Genomic DNA, 19,839 nt, shown 5'->3' on the forward strand with positions numbered 1-19,839 from the left:
GTTTCCTGTTACCTGATTCTGAGGAAGGCACATCAGGTCAGAGATCAACATTACTTACAAATGAACTGCTCACTGCAGTTTTGAGATGAAAAACGTTTGATTCTCAAATTCTCTCCAACAGAGAGAAACCAGGATTAAAGATGTGGGTGGTTCATAACACACAGCTCACCAATTTTATACCAGAGGAGTTCAGCAAAGACAAGAGTGGTTTCAGTGTCAGTGAACCAAAGCAGCCCAGGCATTCCTTCTGTGTCTTCACTTTCATAGAATAAATGTCACTATAAGAGTAATTGCTCTGTTTCTTTCCCCTCAGGAAGGAACTAGTGGCACAGTCCTTTAGCTTCTGCTAATCTGCTCCAGAGGACAGAAGAGTTCCAGTGATCCCAGGGTCACACCTCCACATTCTCCGCTTTTCTGCGGGAGGCCTGGGAGACACGATTGATGCTGCTCTCAATGAAGACCTTCAGGCCCTCCAGACCTCGTGTGTAGAGATATTCCAGGTACCAGTCCCACACCTTCCCCTATAACATCAGAAAGGAGAGTCAGACGTGCAGGACAAAGCTTTGCCTCTTCCTCAGGCCAGTTTGAAAAGGTCTGCAAACACTGCCTTCCACAGTCTGGCAACATCCACGAGTTGTTTGACAACATCCACGAGTTGTTTGGCAACATCTGGAAACACCCACAGCTGAACAGGGGCACCTCCTATTCCCGAATGCCCAAATTTACACAACACACATTCTCGCTTCAACAGGACAGACCGTGATCTTTCTGTTTAATACTGAAAACGTTTACAAATCCCAGTTCTGAAAAGGCTGTTGGATCAACAGGGAAGACATCAGGAATTAAATGAATATGGATATTAAAGCATTCCTTCCATCACCAGAGGTGATTCCCTCAGATCAGGTTTGAAGTACCCTGTGATGCAGGAAAGGAAACCAACTGCCACTGCTGAAAACTGCCTGCTTTCACTTCACTAAAACAAGAGATCTTACCTTAATTAATTTGAAGTTCAAGGTGGTATCCTCTGGACGAATCTTGAGGAGAAGGAATAAAATAATATCAGGTCAGAAAAAAAAAAAAAATACGTCCAGCATTGCTGGGTCTCTGTGCAAAGGAGTTCAGGGATTTTTAATCGTGGTTCAGAAGGGGCTGCCAGCATCAGACTGTGCCCATAAGTGGCAAGGGAACATCTAAACCCTCTTGCCCTGTGCTGCAGCACTACTGGATAGCAACAGGGAATATCTGTGGGTATCTTTAACCGCTGTCTCTCACCAGGGTAAAAGCTTCCCCTTCGAAACATTACCAAGATAGTTCCCAACAATGAGAAAGAGCAAGAGGAGAGAACCTACTGACACTGAGATTACTGCTTGTGTTCCCCCCAACGTGCTGCAGAGCAGTGCCCTCTGGTGCTCAGCACCGCAGCGCTGAGGGAGATGTGACCCTGCCCCTAAATAATATTTTCTCTTGCCTTAAAAACACATTTGTGACCACTGCTGGGCAAAATATGTCTTAGTTTTGCAGCAGGAAAAATGCAAAATTTCTCCACCAGATGGTTTTGGGGGTTGAAGGTTGGTGGTTTGTTTGTTTTTTTAAGGGATTTTCTTTTGGGGTGTTTTGTTTGGGGTTTTTTGTTTGGTTTTATGGTTGTTTGTGGTTTATTTATTTTAGTGTGCAAAAGCTCCAAAGAAGAATCAGGAAGCTCTGTCAGGGGAGGTTTAGGTTGAATTTCAGGAAAAGGTTCTTCCCCTAGAGGGTGGTTGGTACTGAACAGGCTCCCCAGGGCAGTGGGAACAGCCCCAGGGCTGCCAGAGCTCCAGGAGAGTTTGGAAAATACTCAGGCCCATGGTGGGATTTTTGGGGCTGTTCTGAGCAGGGCCAGGAGTTGGACTCAATGATCCTTGTGGGCCCCTTCCAACACAGGATATTCTATGATTCTAGGAAGCCTCAGAAAGGCCCAAATCTCAGCCCACAGCATTACCTGCTTCAGGAAGTCGATAGAATAGCCCAGCAAGGCTGGGTGGTAGACAATGTTAAAGCTGGTTTTAAAATCATTCACTAGGGTTTTTTTCAGCAGCTCCTCATCCATACCAAGACCCTGGGGATGAGTATCCTTCTGGAACACATCGGATGTCCACAGGCAGCCCACCATAGCTGTGATGTACTGGTTGTACTCCTTGTACGTCCCGTTACTGAACTTGAACTGCAGCACTTTCTGAGGGACAAAACAAATCAGTGAACAGCATCCTCAAAGCAGCTTTGTGTCCCCTCAGTCCTTAATTCACCTCCCCTCCATTCAACCCAGTTCCTTGCTAAGCTCTGTTCCAGCACACCACAGGTGTGTGTCCACAATACCTTTTTACTCTTCTCATTTTCTTTTGCAGCCACCAAGTTTTTTCGATATCTAAAAAGGAAAAACACCAAAATAAACACCAAAAGAGAAAGTTAGGGGCCTGTAAATTTTTACATGCCACTATGGAAAAAAAGCTGGAGGAATGTATTAAGAAAATTTATTCCTGCCATGAGAGGGATCATCAAACTTCATTGGTAAAAGAGAGAGACATGAAAAAGAATTCAAAGGGACTTTATCAGTTGGCACAGACTCACCCTTTCCAGGCAGAGTAGGGACACATCTGATAACATTAATCTCTTAAATGACTCAGACATGACTGGTTTGCCTTCATAAAGGCAACATGCAAGAATGGACATTCAGCCTTAAGAGCAGCAGAAAAATGCAGTGCGTTTTTAAGAAGGCAGACTTTCATTCACTAAGTAGAGAAACAGAAGCCACTGGAAGTAATGCAACTTGACAGTTGTTCTATATAATAAGCACTGGCTCCTCTTATTTCCTCAAGACCATCCTGTCATGTTAATTACCCTGCAGATTCCTTAGAGGAAAAGCCACATGGAGAGCCCTGCACCAGCTGTCAGCTATTGGCTACTCTTCTCCTCAGATGCAGCCACTGGAAGTAACAAGGCCAGGAACCACAGCCTTGGTGGATCCTGCAGAGCACTCAGCAGTGCTGTCTTTGGACTTGCCAGCAGCACGAGGCAGTCCCAAATTCCCCCAGAGTCTGGAGGTGGCAGAAGTGCTTCCTACTCAGCACTTGACAGAATTTGTAAGGAAAAGCTCAAGTTTAGTGGTCAAAGCACAGGAGTAAAAAGTTGTAGTTACTACTACTGATTCCAGGTGGCTGACTTAAGTTCTCTCAAAACAATATGGGAACTTTTTCCTCACCACATAAAGACATGGAAATAATTCTGAGAAAGAGGTCAGAAACCTGCTATTTTGGGCAACAGACTGGAAGAAAAAGAGTAGTTACTGCAGCTATAACGCATCATGAAAGGTGGGCACGAGTGGAACTTTCACCTTTGCCTTGCATGGCAATAAAAAGTAGACTTCAGGTTTTACACTAAAGTAATTTAATTTCCAGAAGACTGAAAGAGAGGACAAGGAGACCCTGCGGCCCACACTGGCTGTAGTACCTGTACATAATGTAGCAGAGCTGATTCAAGGTGAAAGAGTCCATGCAGAGCAGTGCTGGGTAGAAAACGCCAGCAGGAGGCAATATCAGCAAAGGCAGGTTGTACTTGAGGTACATGTCACACACCTGCAGGAACGAAGCACATCTGGGCTGATTGTTACTGCCAAAGTAAGGGTTGTTACAAACCCTGAAGGGTGCAAGAGCAACAGAGAGCAGGACACTGCATTCCAGGGTGAAGCTGCTCTGTTTCCTTCTCCATGTGAGACATGTGAGTTCATCTCTCAGTCTCTGCACCAACCACATGTTCTGGTTACTGGCTGAGTCCAATCTACTCAGATCCCAGTAAAAAAGCAGCAGCCATTTTTTTCCCCGACCTTTTAGGCCGTTCCAACACACAGAGCTGGGATTGCACTAGACCTGACCTTGTTCCTAGCCTGATACCAGCAAGCCTAACAGACCCCACAACTCTTCCAAGTGGGAAACTAAATCTATCTGACCTTGCTGGAACTGCAAGAACACACATTTAAGCTTGGCTCTAAAAACGATGATATGGCCACACAACGTGGATTTATTATCAGACTCATGTTTAGAATTTAATGTTGAGTTTCAAGTAAAAGAAGACATCTTGAAATCTATGCAGATTTAACAAGATCTTCAGCTACAATCACACTGAAAGCAATATTGCTGTAATGGAACACATTACTGTCCTCTACAGCTTAGCCATGGTAACTATTCCCAAAGGAATGCTCTTCAGGAAAGTGTGCATCATTCTCAGAGGAGCAGAGGTCTAAGAATAAGCACAGCTAGTTACCACAGCTCAGACCATAAAAAAGCAAGCAGTGACAGCTCACCGTCCAGAGGATGGATACTTTTTACATTCTATTAGGTACAATTCTTTTCAGACTCCTTTCCCTAATCCCACAACAGGTTTTTTGACTAAAGGTTGTTTGCAATACCTTCACCTTTACTTCCTCGCCACGAAAGGTATTTTTATTTAACTGAGTTACTCACATTTTGAGAAATCTAGGCTCTCCACTTACTATCTCAGCTGCAGAAATCTCCAGAGTTCTGAATACATAAGAAAAAATTCAAATCCTAGTTGCCTGCTAGAACACCAGTATAATTGTATATCAGAGGGTACATGATTCTCTGTATTATCTCATAAAGTAAATATTTACTTATTTTAAACATACTGTTCTATGCAAGAGTTGTTGCCCATTAGTTCTGCGCATTTTTAAAGGACAATTTAGTTAGATCTACCACAATCAAGTACATTCCAGAACTTTCACTGTTTTTTCAACTATTCACAGTTTTACCTAAATTGTAGGAGCTGTTGCTGTTGTTACAGCGCAGCTGAAATTCACAGCAAACACATCTACAGAGAGGACATGAGGAAGCTGGAGAACAGACTTAGGGCTGTTTGATGCTGCTTAGTTTGAAGTTGAACTGAACATTGTTTTCTTTTAGCCATCATTAAAAAAGCACTTTATGCCCTACAGCTACTTCCCCTTCCGCAGTTCACATCTGACTTGAGAGCAACTGTGTTTTAGCAGCACATTTAGCTCTGCCTACGGATGAAACAGCAGCAGCTTCACCTGTAGATCTACCAATTATTTGGAATATTCTTGGTTTTAATCACAAAGTTTCTGTAAACTGTAACAAGGACGATGTTTTTATGCTCTAGCTTACAAAAATGCAAACAGCCTTAGGGAATGCCAAACAAAAGCCCAAGTGATTGGGATACACACGGTCTCATAGAAATCCAGGATGAAGAAGAGCAGTAAGGTGGAATTCTTCTCCAAACGCAGTCCAACAGTTGACAGCCTCCCAACAAAGTGGACCAGGTCAGCCACCATGTTCACCAGGCCAGAAAGGGTGGTGTTCCTGCAGCAAGGACACCACACAGCATCAGTACACACACCTCTTTGCAAAGGGCAACAGGGAGAAGTGGTACAAAGAAACTGAGGTTTAGGGTTTTGCCCCACCCACCACTCAGCAACAGATACTTGTTCTTCAACACAGCCAGTAACATTGTTATCGACACCACTGCAAACCTGACCCAGCTGTCAGCCTTGGGAGGATTCTGAATTCTGGGCATTTCAAATTTCAGTGCCAACAGAAATACTTTGGAAGACAAAGAACAGGACTGACAAGGTAGCTTACAGTATAGCAGAATCGTAACAGTATTATTAACCTTCTAGCTGGCTTTCATGCTGAGTGATAGGGCTAGAATTTATAACTAAATGCACTGGTGGGCAATGCAAACAACATGGTTTGCATTTTTTTATGATAAACTTACAGAGAATGAAACTCTGGGTCCATATGAATCACATTGCAATTTAACCAGTTCTCCAGCAGCTCCTTCAGGCTCTCGAGGACACTGCACTGCAAGAGTCGAAACGAAAAATCAGGCTGATAACAATTTAAGTAAATAAATAATATGAAACAAAAACCACCACGAGAACTGACATATACAAGGAAAGGTACCAAGAGTTTCTCTGGACCAACAGGAGCAGGGAGATAATTGCACATGCCCTGGAGCTGAACTTATGCGTTACACTGCTTTTCCTGGGGAACGCAAGTTTCAAATACTGAGTCAGAATTACAACAAAAGAAACAGTTATCTTGTGTACTGTCAGTTCTTTTTATTTCTAATGCCCCAGTCAGAAAAGGAAGGTATCTTTAAGGCACTCATACTCCCAAAGAAGTTAAACTGTGAGTATATATTTTACCCTCATTTGGGCACAGACTTCCCCAAAAGAACTTTGCTGCACAATCCCTCAGTGTGCTACACCTAACACAAGTGCAGAGAGCAGCATCAACCAGAAGTAAACAGTCATTGTATCCACTCAAATTACCTTAAAGTAAAGGGATGATGTGAAAAAGAGCTGTGCCAGGGGACCATAGAGATATGACCTAATTTCTGAAACAAATGAGAAAGCAGTATGATACTGGTGAACAAATTCTACCCCTCCCAAGATATCCCCACTGTCCAACCTCACCCAAAGGATCTGCAGCACATACCAGTGGAACTGCTGAGGGAGATCCAACTCACAAGTTTGAGCACTTCTGGTCGGCAGCAGGAGCCATCCCAGAGAGGAAGGCTCTTGTACAGGAACTCCTCACAGGCAGGAAATCCCTCCTACAAAGCACAAGAGGAGCATTCAAAAAGTCAGCTCATCTGCCTGCACCTTGCCATGCTCACTTCACCCTGAAGGAAGAAAGAGGTTGACCCCTCATTTCCCAGGACATCCAAATTATCATTCACAAATTATTTTTCCTGCAGATAACAAGGTCCTTTCCAGAATACTGACTTTCCATAGGTATAGGTATTTTTATTACTTGAGACACTGTCACTCCTCAGAAATATTACAGGAAACAGGTAAGTCCCAGAAGCTGTTTAAGGGAAGACTTTGTGAAACCCTTAGTTTGCACAAAACATGCACTTACCTGCAGAAAACATTCTCCCTTGTAGATAGTTTCCAGGAAGCTCTTGAATTCTGCTTCACTTGTGTTATCAACCACACACCAGGTGCATTCTAAACAGGAGAGAATATTGTATTTGAATACAAGCACAGCGAGAGCAAACACAGTGAGAAACCAAATTCAGCTCTCTTCCAGTATTTGCTTTAACATCATATGATTATCACTAGAAATCTGAATAGCAAAGTACCATCACAGAAAAATGAGAACCCTCAGATATCCTTTTACCTCCCCAGCATGGCAAGATAATACTAAGTTTCCTACCTTCCTGGAGCATCTGGCCCATCCAATAGTAGAGCCTCAGGTAAATAGACTCATCTCTGATGCAATTCATGTAGTGAAGTAATAAAGGGTTTGTTAGCACTGAACCCATCTGGGAAGGAAACTGTAAGAGAAATCAAAGAAAAGAAAAAAAGAATTGTTCAGTACTTTATTCAGCAAACTGCCAGAGATTCTCATTCTATCAGAGCTTCCCAATCCTTTTACCACCACCAAGACCCTCTCCAGAACTCATCACCCTCAGTTAGGGCCAGATGCTCTGTTAGAACCAGGTAGCCCACACATTACTCACATATAAACAGGGCATAAGGGAATATCCTTTGATCTCTCAAAACATTCATTCAGCTTACCAAGACCTTCCTGAGACTCACCTCTAGGCGGTGGATATTTTGCAGGAGCTGAGGAAAGGTCTTCAGCTGCTCCACTGGAAAAGTCTCATCTATACTGAACAAGTCGCAGTATTTTTCCATGCCCTCTCCTGAAGCCCTTGCACTGCTTGCAGGTAGAACCAACTGGGTGTTCCATTTCTGTGGAAAATGCACAGCAATGACTCTCAATGCCCTCATGAACAGTGTTCCCACAAAGACCCTGTTTCACAAAAATCGTATCCAGGCTTTCGTTATAGTGGGAATGCTGCATTTCTGTACAGGTGCTCCACCCTTCCCAGTGCTGAAACGAAGCCAGACTCCCATTCATTTACCAATATCCATAATGGAAAATGATGTGTGGCACATTCCACGGTCTGCCTGAGGCCCATAACATACCCTTTTTCGTGACTGAGGTGGAGGAGCTGTGCCTAAAAACGCTGCCTGGGTCAGGGGAGAGCTTCCCTGGTTTCTTTGCCTCACTGCATTCATTGCTGCTTTCCAGGGGCCCTCTGAACTCTTGAAGTAAGTCTGGAAACAGAAATCAGACATCTGTGCCAGAAGCCAAACTAAGACAAAGCAACAGAAAGACCAGTTTCTATTCTGATAAACATCACCACAGTGATGTAGAGACAGATAATCTGCTTGACAGATTTTCACAGCACAGAACTCTTTGTCACTCCTCAGTTTCATCACTTTTTGGTTACAGTTCAACAGTTGGGCTTTTATTTCCTTCTGAAATTATGTCCTTTTTCAAAAGGGATCTCCAACCCTTCTGTCTTACAATCTTCATTCAAATCAATCATCGATTCATAGATAAAATCTCAAGTATCCATTATACTGATTTTATTCAGTGAAGAGGAAACAGAATTAATCTTCACCACTAAATCATGCTCAGTGCAAACACTATCATAAGTACTGGTTCCAGATAGACTAAATCCAACTCCTTACCTTCGTTTTTGTAGGAAGAGTTATGGTCACCAGTTCTGGACAGAAGAGTTTGTAAAGTGACAGCAGAGCCTGCAGGTGAGGCTGCATTCCCTGTCAAATGGCAGAACAAGAGGGAAAATGTGGGGTATGTTTTTAGTACAGAAACTGAATATTGTATTTTAGAAGCAAAAAAAAACCCAGTGATTATTAAAAGCTAAATTTCTGGGGCTACATATCAGTGAGTAATCATAGGTGAATAACTGAAAATGAAGGAACAGAAATTGTGTCAATGAAACGCCATAGGAAGGGGATTGAAGAAAGAGCTTTTTGTAGTTATAATCAAAAAAAAAAGTAATTTAGCAACCAAAACTATGAAAAATTTCTTTCTGTCTAAAAAACACTACAGAAACAGTTTTTTCTTACAAAAAAGAGCAAGACTTCTACAATTTTTTATTTTTCAGTAATTTGCAAAAGGAAGATGAATACAAAATCGATGACTGTAACAGTTAAATGAAACTGCCCTTTGCTTCAGAGATTTCACCACACCTGGCTCTAAAACAAAGAGCTTTGTGCATATCATTGCAAGAGCTCACAAAACACACATGAAAATTGGGGATGCACATTCAAGAGAGACAAGCTTTGATGTTACAAAGACTACAACCTACAATTCCAAGTCCAGCCACTCTTCTCCATCCTGTAAAAGGGTATTAGTCTTTACAAAGTGCATTATTAAGCACAGTTCAAACTCTACAAGTATTGAAACAAACTCACCATTTTTGCCTGGAGGTCAAGCAGTCTCCTAACCCGAAAAGGCTTGACTGGAAATACAATCAATAATATAAAGGATTTAAGAAATTAGGCATTTGAGCAAAACTGCAGTATCACTTTTATCACGAAGTCAGGACAAAGCAAGCAGAACCAATCACTCATATGTCTAGGCTAACAGACGGGTTTCCAGCTCAGAAAGTGCCACACAAATTTTTGCCTGAGCCATCCCTCGTGCCTCCTTGCCTTAAAAGCACTGCATTGGGTCATCGACACAGTGGCTGCATCGCAAGGAAAGGCAGTACCAGCAAACAGAATCAGAAACAAAATGGGATTCCAGCTCTTGCAGCTGAGAGACTCACCATTTTCCCTCCTGGTCAGCAGGTAGAGCACGTGGCAGATGTAGGGGCACTGCAAAGCAAAGGCAGCAATGAACCCTCCTGCTGCTGGAGGACACACAGAAATCACAGAGGTTTCACAGCAGATTGTTGTGTCACTGCACTGGCTGCCTCAAGACCCCCCTGCAGCCCCCGAGGGCAGAGCACACCCCACTTCCCTTAGGGAGCAGCCTGGTTTTTACAGTCTCTCATGTCCCTCTCATTTGGGAACTTTATCTGACAGCAAGCAAGCTATTTGATGAGCCTGGATCTTTTGGAACACGGTCTAGGAATTTCAAGAGTCACAGGTAAAAGTACAATTACATTTTCAGAAAGAAAGGCACTTTTGAACAAATGTACTTTTTCAGAGCTTCTAATTACAGCTGAGGCTGTAAAAGGGTTTTAAATTAGTTTCACACCAACTCTGGTGCACTTCCCAACTGACCCATCCTGCCTCAAAATGCTATTTTAAACAGTAGGAACTTAAATCCAGTTTTATGAAAAGATTATAACTAAAGTTAACCTACTACCATTAAAAACTTTACAAACAATGTAACTCAGAATTTGGGGAACTTAACCACAAAATATCCTAAACTGAAAGAATATTAACAATGTCATATCTAACATGACTGCCAAGATCATTTCAATATCCACTGAATGCAACCATTTCAAAATTCCAGTACCTGGATTTTACAGTTACCATGTAGCAGGAATTTCCTGAATGCTTGTTCTCATTTAAGCTACATTTCAACCCAATTAAATAGAACATTAAATAGAATTTTGTTTCTCACCCTTAAATAAACACTGCTCTAAAAGTGGTTTGTTTTTTTTTTTTTTCATTTTGCCCAAGGTATACAAGCCACTTCCTTCCCAGGAGCAGGAGACTTTACCTGCTGATGTCTGACAATCCTACAGGCTGCAGCACCATAGTTAATCCTAGGAATTTAGACAGAAAATATCCTCAACCTCTGCGTGACACAGAATAGCAATTCTTGGAAACATATTTAAACAGCCAGACCACGGCAATCCTACAGCAATTCCCTGTTTAGGGATCCAAATTACCCAGCAACCTTATAACGCAAAATGAAAAAAAATAAAAAAAAAAAAAAAAAAAAAAAAAAAAAAAAAAAAAAAAAAAAAAAAAAAAAAAAAAAAAAAAAAAAAAAAAAAAAAAAAAAAAAAAAAAAAAAACAAAAAGAAAAATTTTAGCCATCAGAAAATTCTCTCTAACAACCAGACTAATTCCAGCATTAATATACTAACGAACACTTGGGTTTATTTTGTCAATTCCATCTGTTCTTCAGTTCCCCTTACCAGCTTCTCATCTTGCAGGAAGGAGAAGAAGAAACCGTAGAGGGCATTAATTTGTTCCTTGTGATCAATGAAGTCAAACACTGTGATCAGCCACCTTAAAAAAAGCAACTGCAGACAAGAAAAGAGCTGTTATTACGTAAAGTGAAGTCAGGTAGGAGTCAGTCTCTTCTCCCAAGCAACAAAGTGACAGGAGAAGAAGAAACAGCATGAAATTGTGCCAGGGAAGGCTTAGATTGAGTATTAGGAAAAATGTCTTCACCAAAAGGGTCGCCAAGCACTGGCACAGGACAGCAAAGGAAGTGGCTGAACCACCATCCCTGGAGGGATTTAAAAAATGTTCAGGTGTGGCATTTAGGATCACACTTTCATGGTGGACTTGGCAACACATGCTTGGACTCCATGGCCTTAAAAATCTTTTCTAACCTCAGTGATTCTACAATGGAAGTAAATCCTCTGATGTAAACCTTTGAGCAGACAATGGGAACACCAGAATGACTCTTGTGCTAACATTAAGCCACGTTGTCATGACCAAGGTACACACAACCTGAGGGATACCTTGCTGAAGTTGAAGAACGCCCCACACAGCAGAAGAACTTCACAGAAATGGGGGTGGAGAAACCATTCCCGAGGGCTTCAGACAGATTCAAGACAAGCAGGAACCGTGCAACTTTCCACTCACACTTCTAAAATGTTTCTTGGTTCCCACTGCTGTCCCAGCAATGGGTGTCTCTGCCATTCTTGGTAAATGAGCATCTTGTGTAAGGCCATGTGCATTAAACCCTCAGGATTTTTGCTTCCTGAAAATAACCTGGCCTTATCATCCTTGCTGGTGCAGAAGCAACAACTACTGTCAGCACTTACTAAGTTACCTGGACACTGCCTGAACATTTGTTGGCACAGAGCCAAGACACAGCTGTAACCACTGAATTTTCTGGTATTTCTGAGGCTGGGATCAGGCTCTTCAATAGCCGAGTATTCACTGTGTCAGCTGAAAAACAAACAATTTCAAATGAGATGGTGCTCCTGTACCAGGTTCCTGGATATGGTTTTGCAGCTTAGGTCAAGATTATTCAGAGCTTCATGGCTCAAAGTAACAGGGTACAAGAATCTAGTAAGGATGTAGCAGTATCTCTACTTGCATTAGGGGGAGAGAATTCTGTGTGCTCCTCTTGTGCTGGAGGGAGGGAGAAATTTTGGGGGTTTTTCAATGAATATTTCGTTATTTAGAAATATAAATGGTGAACAACATTTCCAAGAAAGTAGCACAAGGGCTGCACTGACTGCTGAATTGACTGTGGGGGTGACAGTTTAATTTTATCAACTTTCACTAATACAACTATGTCAGTTTGCTTGATTATTTTGATCTTGGGGAAACGAAACCTACACAAACAATTACAGCAAAACAAAAACACAATGCTTGCTGAGGGCACACCTCAAGCCTTTCAGAAACCTGCAATTACGAACACAGGAAAGACATTTAAAACCAAATCTGTAACAAGCTATAATATTTAACTGCGCACCACTCCCCTGGTGCAAGTTTTTTACACCAAGGCACTCCAGAAAAGTTAATTTTAAACTACAGTACCCAACAATACAGCCACCACAATGACATTACCTCCAGCAGGTTTGATTAGAGGGGAAGGAGACGTTCACAGAAGACACACCAAAAGCATATAAAGGTTTTTACCAAATTTGCCACTGAGCACCACGTTGAGCAGTATCTCAAACCCCTCAGGGGGCAGCCCGTGTTGCAGGGCGGTGCTTTCCACAGCAGCCAAGTGTTTCTGCAGAGCTTTGTTGTTTCTCAGGGAAACACGGCCTTGAACTGGGAAAAACAAGTGGGACAAGCATGGGATGTGACAACTTCTGAACTGAAAGTGAACTTCAAGCTTCTCTGAACTGCCCCTACCCATTATTCTTCACACAGTAACAAAAAAGGGAAGAACTTTTAAGACATTAAAGAAACATCTACAGAGCTCAGGGATTAAAGAGGGAAAATAGAAGTAAAATTAGATTATTTTTAAATTATTATTTTTATTAGGAGAGATGCAGAGCGACTTTTTACAAGAGCATGTAGTGACAGAACAAGGGGGAATAGATACAAAGTGACAGAAGGTAGATTTAGATTAGGTATTAGAATACAATTGTTTACTGGGAGGGTGGGGAGGCCCTGGCACAGGTTTCCCAGAGAAGCTGTGGATGACCCACCCCTGGAAGTGTCCAAGGCCAGGTTGGACAGGGCCCTGAGCAACCTGGGAGAGGGGAAGGTGTCCCTGCCTGTGGCAGGGGTTTGGTCCCTTCCAACCCAAACCATTCCATGATTCTATGATATTCCTTTTTTTTTTTTTTTACATAATAGTAACCAAAAGCGTTTAATACACTAAAAAAATATGACATAGCTCCGGCATTAAAGAGATAAACCAGATGTAAAATAACTTACATATTATCATCATTCTTTTTATTAAGAATGCAATTATTATGTTTTCCATCTTAGAGAGCCAACCTCAAAAGTGCTCTTACCTTTCTCAAAGTAGCTCAAAGCTTTCTCCAGAGAAATCTCCTGGCTGTCATTTTTCCCACTGACATCATTTTTCTGATCTCCAGGAGACTGATGACTCTGGGAACTTTTTTCAGGGTCAGTTCTGCCTCTTTTTCTCCACGCAGAGAGATCAGTTTGGCTTTTATGGTCAACCTCCAGAGGCCGTTTTGAGGTCCTAGAGCTCTGTCTTCGCTTCATCTTTTCACTCCCCCGGCTGAGACTGGAGAATTTCCCTCATTTGTCACGAGATCCAGTCCTTCACTAGGCAAGAAAAGTGATCAACCTCCAACAGCTGCAGAGCATCAGAGAGCTGGTTCCCTGCAAGAAAAGAAACATTTGTTTTCCTGACAAACAGGTTTTAGAGAAAAAAAAAAAAATCACAAGGGGAAAAATTACCACGAGCTCCTTTCAATTTAAAAATGGCCTGATAAAATTTTAGACAGCATTGTGATCCAAAAAATTAACATAACCAGAAAGACGGAAAAACACAACCAACAGTTTTCTCCTGAGTTTCCTTTGTGCATTTTTATTTTCCTTACTTGTGTGGTGCGTGCCAATGTAATCAGTCGTGTTTACAAGCCATGAGCCCCTGAAAGGTTGTGTACATATTTGAGAGGACCATAACAACACTTATCTTTCTGTTTCACAAACACTGGGTTTTTCTGCAGCCTTTCTACCCAGCAGGGCAGGAAAACACAGGAAGTTTTTGTAAACTACCAAACGAAGCACAAGAGCTACCAACAGTGCCAAACTACACAGCTCTGGGTGAAACAGGACCACGAAAAGTGGCATTTTTTTCCTCAGTGTGGTGGAGACATCAACCTTTTACCCACAAAATGTGAAATTCGGCTACAGTTTCCTGGATTTAGTTATTTTCCTTTTGTCCTGAAGGAGTTCTACCAGGAAGAGTGCCGGGACTTAGGGCAGAGCCAGGAGGCTGGAAGGCGAGTTCTGAGTGACAGCGAGCCTTGCACAGCCCCCCTCAGCTGGCACTGCCACACGGCTGCGTGGCACCAGCACCCCTCACCCTGCTCCCCACCTGCACCTCCCTCACCCCCATCCCCATCCAGCCCCCACCGCGACTCCCCCGGGACGCTGCGGCCTCCCGGAGCGCTCTGTGAGGGGAAGGAGGGAGCTCAGCCCGGCCTGACCCAGCCACGGCCCCTCCCGCTAGGGTGGGCACCGACTACCGGCTGCCACAGCCGCTGACCACCCCACACCCGTTGCCCCAGGCACCGACCCCCTCACACAGCACCGTCCGCCCCCCCCCTCAGTACCGACCCCCTCACGCCGCTCCCGCCTCTCCAACCGTCTCTCCGTTCAAACCCGCCCGCCGCCGCCCCGCGCGTGCGCACTGCCCGCCCCGCCCCTCAGGGCTCCGGCGCGGCCCGGCGTGCCCCGCCCTGTTCTGAGCATGCGCGGTCCGCGCCGGGCGGGAGGGGGACCCTGAAGGCGGGAAATCGTGAGGGGATCGGCCCCTCCGGGGGTGTCTCCTCAGCCATCGGGGTGGGAAGTTCAGCCCTAAAAAAAGCCTTTGAAAAGAGCAGGGGTTGGAAGGAGGGAAAGGGATGTATAAAGCGAGCGGGGAGGTGGTCCGGGAACCCCGAGGCTCTAAGCAGTGGCGCCTGGGTGAGGCCGGCCGCGAAATGAAATTATGGACTCGGGAGATAAAAAGAACATGGAAATAAAAAAAAAAATAAAAAAAAAAAAAGAAAGAGAAGGACAGAAAAAGAGAAAAGAGTCAATTAGCGTCGAGGTCTTACAAAAGGAGCGCAGCAGTTCTTATCGAGCACAGATGGCTGGCAGCGTCCAAAAATAGCTGGTTGCTGCTGGGGGGCAGTGATGGAGGTCAGGCCGCCACAGAGAAATTGAGAATTCCTGCTGCTGGGCCGCAAGGAGAGCCCGGCTCCCTCTGCAACAAAGAACAAGCAGCCACTGCTGCAGGCCGGCCACTCATTTCGCTGCAAATGTGAAAAGAGGGGATGTTTTTTAGTATTCGCTCAATGGTCAGAAGCTTTTGTAGGGATAGGCTTTGCTTCATGGGGTTTGTTGAGGCGTGAGTATTACCGAGGCATCTGTACAGGATTCCGTGGGGAATGTCGCAAAATACAAACACAGCACTCGTTCCCAAAGGTTTACTGAGCTGGAGGTGACTGGAGACAGAGCTGCAGCAGCTCAGCTGTGAGGAAATACACATCGTGGGGTAGTTTGGGGTTGGTTTTGAGTTACAGTGTGATTAACAACCCCAGTCAGGGCACGGCAGATAAAGTGTCTCTGGGGGAGTAAAGCAAATTCTATATCTATTTGGGATGACCTTGAGGTAGTCTGTGAGGATGAGATTGTCCAGCAGAGGTGGCCTCTTGGTTCCTTTGCTCAGGGTGCAGATCTGATAAGAGAAATTTAGTCCCTCTGGGGCTCTGAGAGTAGGGGTTTTCAGTAAATATATTTATGGGGCTGCCTCTGTTTCAGCAGCAAACTCAAGAAGAGAACTGCATGTGAACATCCCTCATCAATTTTTATACAGATACAACGCTGCCAGTTTACTGGAGTTACCTTTTCTCGGGGCCCCATGGTACTGTAGCAAAATTTATCTGCGACTGTTTCATTAAAATGTCCAAATGTCTCCTTTAAATGTCTATTGTTATTAATAATGTAGCCAAATAATGTTCAACTGCTTTAAACAAGGCATGGCCTTGTCTCTCTCTCAAATTGCCTGAAATGATTCTGCTCATTTTAGGTGCAGTGTTTGACCACAGGGAGGTGTTTTCAGACCTGTCTCTCTCAAAAAAAAAAAGAAATTTGTTTCTGTAAAGACATTTTTCTCCAAATTTCCAAAAGTTTATTTTCATGAATAATTTAAAAAAAAAAAATCAGGAAAAACTGAAAACAGACAAACATTAAGAAAACCAGACAAATTCAGAGGTAACACATGCTCCTTATGACACTCTAAGATTTCAGATACAACAGAAGGGTTCAGGCTCTGGTAACAGGAGTTCTCCCAGCTCACCAAGGCTCTATGTGGGATGAGCAATGAGGTACCTGGAATTGTTCAGACCCTCATCTACCAGCAATAAACAACAGTTCTATAAAGTCAGAGTAGCTGTGGGGGAAAAAAAGGTTTTTTTCTTGCAAGGAACTGGGGAGCACGATGCTCCTTGCCGACATCAGACAGATATTTTGGAGTTCTTTGGGCTGTTCTGCTCCCCATTCCCCCTCAGGGTTCCCTCCTCTCTGCCAAGAAGGGTAAAGAGATGCCACTGCCTCGTGTGAAGCAGGCACAATATTACTGTTATCAGGCCTTTGTCCCAGTTTTGGAGCCTCTGAGTGGAAATCGAGGAAGATGCAAACAGAACATCTCATGTTTTCCCTGGATAACCAGTCCAAAGAAAGGACTGGGCACAGATGCAGCAAAAGCAAAGGGATCCCTCTCTCCAACACAAACAGCTGCACTTTTACAGTCAGCAGGGTCCCTTTTACCCCTGGACTATGGAGAAGGAAATGCAGGTGTGTGGGTGGGGCTGCACAGGCCAGCACAGGGACACTGCTGATGTCCTGCCCAGCTGCTGTTCCACACTGCCAGGCAGCAGCATCCAGGCCAGGTCTGGGGCTCGGGGCTGCTCCCAGGGATTAGTCTCCCCACTGCAGCAGTGCCAGGGCAGCCTGACTGCCCGCCCAAATCCCTGCCCAGGGGCTCAGGCTGGTTTTGCAGCTCCTGCTGCGGCCGGCACTGCTCCAGCCAGGTTGCTGACTGCCTCCAAGCTGTCCCCGGGAAAGCTGGCTCAGTGTTTTTCTACATTACAGGGCAGCAGCAAAAGCAAGACTACGGTGTACACGTACCTTGTATCTCTCAGACCCCAAGTGCAACTTTATTTAGACAGACAAAAAAAAACCCAAAACAAAACAAAACAAAAAAAAACGCAAGTAGGTTTAAAATAAAAACCAAATTCTTCCGGGTGATTTTGGAGAGAGCTGCCTCGAGGGTCCGTGTTTCTCACAGGCACTCAGCTAGGATACCTTCATTTTGCCTTTCTCGGGAGCTGCTTCGTGGATGAGCGGCTGCTCATCCCCGTTCACCGACAGCATCCTCTTGTCGGGCGGCAGCTCCTCGGGCTGGCGGGCGATGAGCAGGCGGCAGGTGAGCAGGATCCCGAACACCAGGGCGTGGGCGTAGCGCTTCAGGGGGTCCCCCACCAGCTGGTGGAAGAAGAGCACAGCCAGCACAAGGAGGAGCAGCAGAAAGTTGGCCACGTCTTTGGGGCGGCCGGGCACCAGTGTCATGACGATGCCGCACGCCACTTCCAGGGCGCCGATGGTCTTGCGCAGGAGGATGGAGCTGACCCCCATCTTCTTCAGCATGGGCAGGGCCCGCACGTAGCTTTTGTAGGCTCGTTTCTGAAATCAAGCAGCCACAGGCTAAAACACCAGCAGGTGAGAAAGGGAAGGCAAAGGTGGCTTCCACTGAAAGAGACCTATGTGCAGTAGGACCCAAAGACGGCTTCAAACATCACAGACCCCTCTGGAAAGCTGACCCGATCTGTAAAGCTGGTGTTGAGGGGATATTAAACCATCAACCTGCAATCCCCCCTTTATAAGCTGTGGTCTCCTTGCTGGAAAACAGCTCTGCAACCCAACACCCCTCTTCTTAACTACGACCGGCCCAGATGAAATCCAAAGTTATGATTCCTGGAGTTAGCAGTGCAGAACCACGTTGTGGGAAAAAAAGGAACCTCTGAGAGCAGCTTGTCCTATAAAATTCAATAACACACCCAACAAAGCCAAGACACACCAAGTACATTAAAAAGTCTCTTTTTACCTCGTAAACACCCCAGTGTTTATGGGCAGTGCAATCTTCACGTGGGACTGCACATCAAAGCTGAGATTCACCAGCCCTATCCTCTGCTTTATGACCCTTTCTTTCCTCTGGTGAAAGCAAGCTGACATTTCACATTGTTTGCTCCCTGCTTTATGCTGGATTTAGAAGCAGTGTAAGTTGCAAGACTCAGCCTGCTTACACAGCTGCCTCACTCTTTTTGGAAAAAGACAACCTCTCTCCTTACACAGGTTCAGGTTCTTGCATTTGGACATTAGGTGCTTGTGGGCTTACTGTTTTGTTTGCGGGGGCTTTTATTATTTTGTTTGGTTGGTTTGCAATCGAGTATTTCTTTTTTCTATATATGTTTTAATGAAGCTCTGACATTATTTGCACTTACACTTGGGTATACTCTCCCTGCAGGTATTCTTGGCATTGTGTTCTCTGCCTTCTAATCAGGGGGAGGGAAATGGAAACCAAATCTCGGGTGCAGGGTTGTTCAGCTCTCACAGGCACTTATAAATTGTGCATTTACTTCCCTATGATTTTGGAAACCTGCATTACAGACACACAGAACTTCCTCACTTCTCTGTAGATTTTGATGCTCCCTTCTGGGAGGATCTGACACTTCCCATGTGGTTAAAATTTATACAGCGTTGTCAGTTTTGCTGCTAAATAATCTAAGATTAAGTATGCATTGGAAGGATGCATTTTAAACCATCAGTGACTAAAACCTCAGAGTATTTTTAAACAGCTGTAAAAAAAATACAGCTTTTTTAAGAAACGTACCATAAGGATGTCCCAGAGTATTTTAATAGGCAAACTGCTGTGTTCTGGGCTGAATGAAAAGCTGCAAGTTTGGTGCTGTAGGTAGGTGACAGAGGTTCTCTGTTTGCTGGGGGGCAAAAAGCCATCCCCATGGATTAGCAAGGCCACGTTTTCACTGTCTCCATGACATGACAGACCACCAGGGTATGCAGCACAGCAGAGGCAGGAGAGCCTAATGAGCCATGAATATGTGACAATATGGACAACATGGGCTATGAAGAATGTGCTGCTGAATATCTGCCTTCTCCTTATAAAACCACAGATCACTCCCACCTGCAGGCCTGACTCTTGGTAAAGCAGAAAAGGACAGGGAGGCGAAATACTTTACAGAGCAAGCATTTTGCAATGCTTCCAAAGTCTGTGCTTTTTTTATTATTCTTTTCTGTTGCAGAAGGTTAAGAGCTTTGTTTTCTGGCTGTTTTATCTCAGTCTCTTGCTCAGGAGTTACTTCTTGGGGATTCTCCTCTGTGAGATCCCTGTGCTGGGCTGCAGACACAGCACTGCGATTCAGATGTTATTTGAGAGCTAAGGAAAAGCAGCAGCTGGGCAGGTGGAGCAAAGGGAGAGAACAGAATGTGCTGGAAACTTCCAGCACTACTTTTTTTTTTTTTTTTTTTTTTTTTTTTTTTTTTTTTTTTTTTTTTTTTTTTTTTTTTTTTTTTTTTTT

General features: G+C 44.2%; 2 protein-coding genes across 5 annotated transcripts in view; both read right to left on the reverse strand.

Moving 5' to 3' along the window:
- Positions 1-233: 233 nt before the first annotated feature.
- CENPI (centromere protein I) lies at positions 234-14,888 on the reverse strand. 2 transcript variants are annotated; one of them, XM_027900752.1, is made up of 21 exons: positions 14,816-14,887; positions 13,516-13,852; positions 12,683-12,820; positions 11,865-11,983; positions 10,996-11,103; positions 9,667-9,715; positions 9,311-9,357; positions 8,561-8,650; positions 8,009-8,140; positions 7,616-7,771; positions 7,230-7,350; positions 6,933-7,021; positions 6,507-6,624; positions 6,341-6,405; positions 5,782-5,867; positions 5,231-5,366; positions 3,484-3,608; positions 2,353-2,401; positions 1,979-2,212; positions 993-1,034; positions 234-521 (listed from the first exon to the last, which is right to left on the reverse strand). In XM_027900752.1, exons 2-21 carry the CDS (start codon positions 13,730-13,732, stop codon positions 390-392), a joined length of 2,253 nt encoding a protein of 750 aa, XP_027756553.1. In that variant the 5' UTR covers positions 13,733-13,852; positions 14,816-14,887; the 3' UTR covers positions 234-389. The 2 variants fall into 2 exon arrangements, with proteins under 2 accessions (XP_027756553.1, XP_027756554.1); XM_027900753.1 differs by lacking the exon at positions 12,683-12,820 and having other exon boundaries at positions 14,816-14,888.
- A 2,484-nt stretch (positions 14,889-17,372) lies between these two features.
- The window catches only part of TMEM35A (transmembrane protein 35A), a 6,795-nt gene continuing 4,328 nt past the window's right edge, over positions 17,373-19,839 (reverse strand). Inside the window, exon 2 of one of the 3 annotated variants that reach the window (XM_027900731.1) lies at positions 17,373-17,926. In XM_027900731.1, the coding sequence (XP_027756532.1) occupies positions 17,540-17,926 (387 nt within the window). In that variant the 3' untranslated portion in view covers positions 17,373-17,539. The remainder of the gene's footprint in view (positions 17,927-19,839) is intronic. The other 2 variants (XM_027900730.1, XM_027900729.1) reach the window with 2 other exon arrangements.

The sequence above is a fragment of the Empidonax traillii genome, unplaced genomic scaffold (assembly GCF_003031625.1).
Source record: "Empidonax traillii isolate 1590-97213 ecotype Southwest subspecies unplaced genomic scaffold, ASM303162v1 scaffold746:size489142, whole genome shotgun sequence".
Classification (NCBI taxonomy): Eukaryota; Metazoa; Chordata; class Aves; order Passeriformes; family Tyrannidae; genus Empidonax; species Empidonax traillii.

Bases quoted from the DNA above. Each gene is read 5' to 3' on its own strand.
- CENPI (XM_027900752.1), bottom strand. From the start codon at position 13,732: ATGAAGCGAAGACAGAGCTCTAGGACCTCAAAACGGCCTCTGGAGGTT. The intron at 11,984-12,682 runs GTAAAAACCTTT...TTTGTTTTTCAG, and splicing joins GGTGCTCAGTGGCAAATTTG to CTGACACAGTGAATACTCGG. The intron at 9,358-9,666 runs GTGAGTCTCTCA...TTGTATTTCCAG, and splicing joins GCTGACCAGGAGGGAAAATG to TCAAGCCTTTTCGGGTTAGG.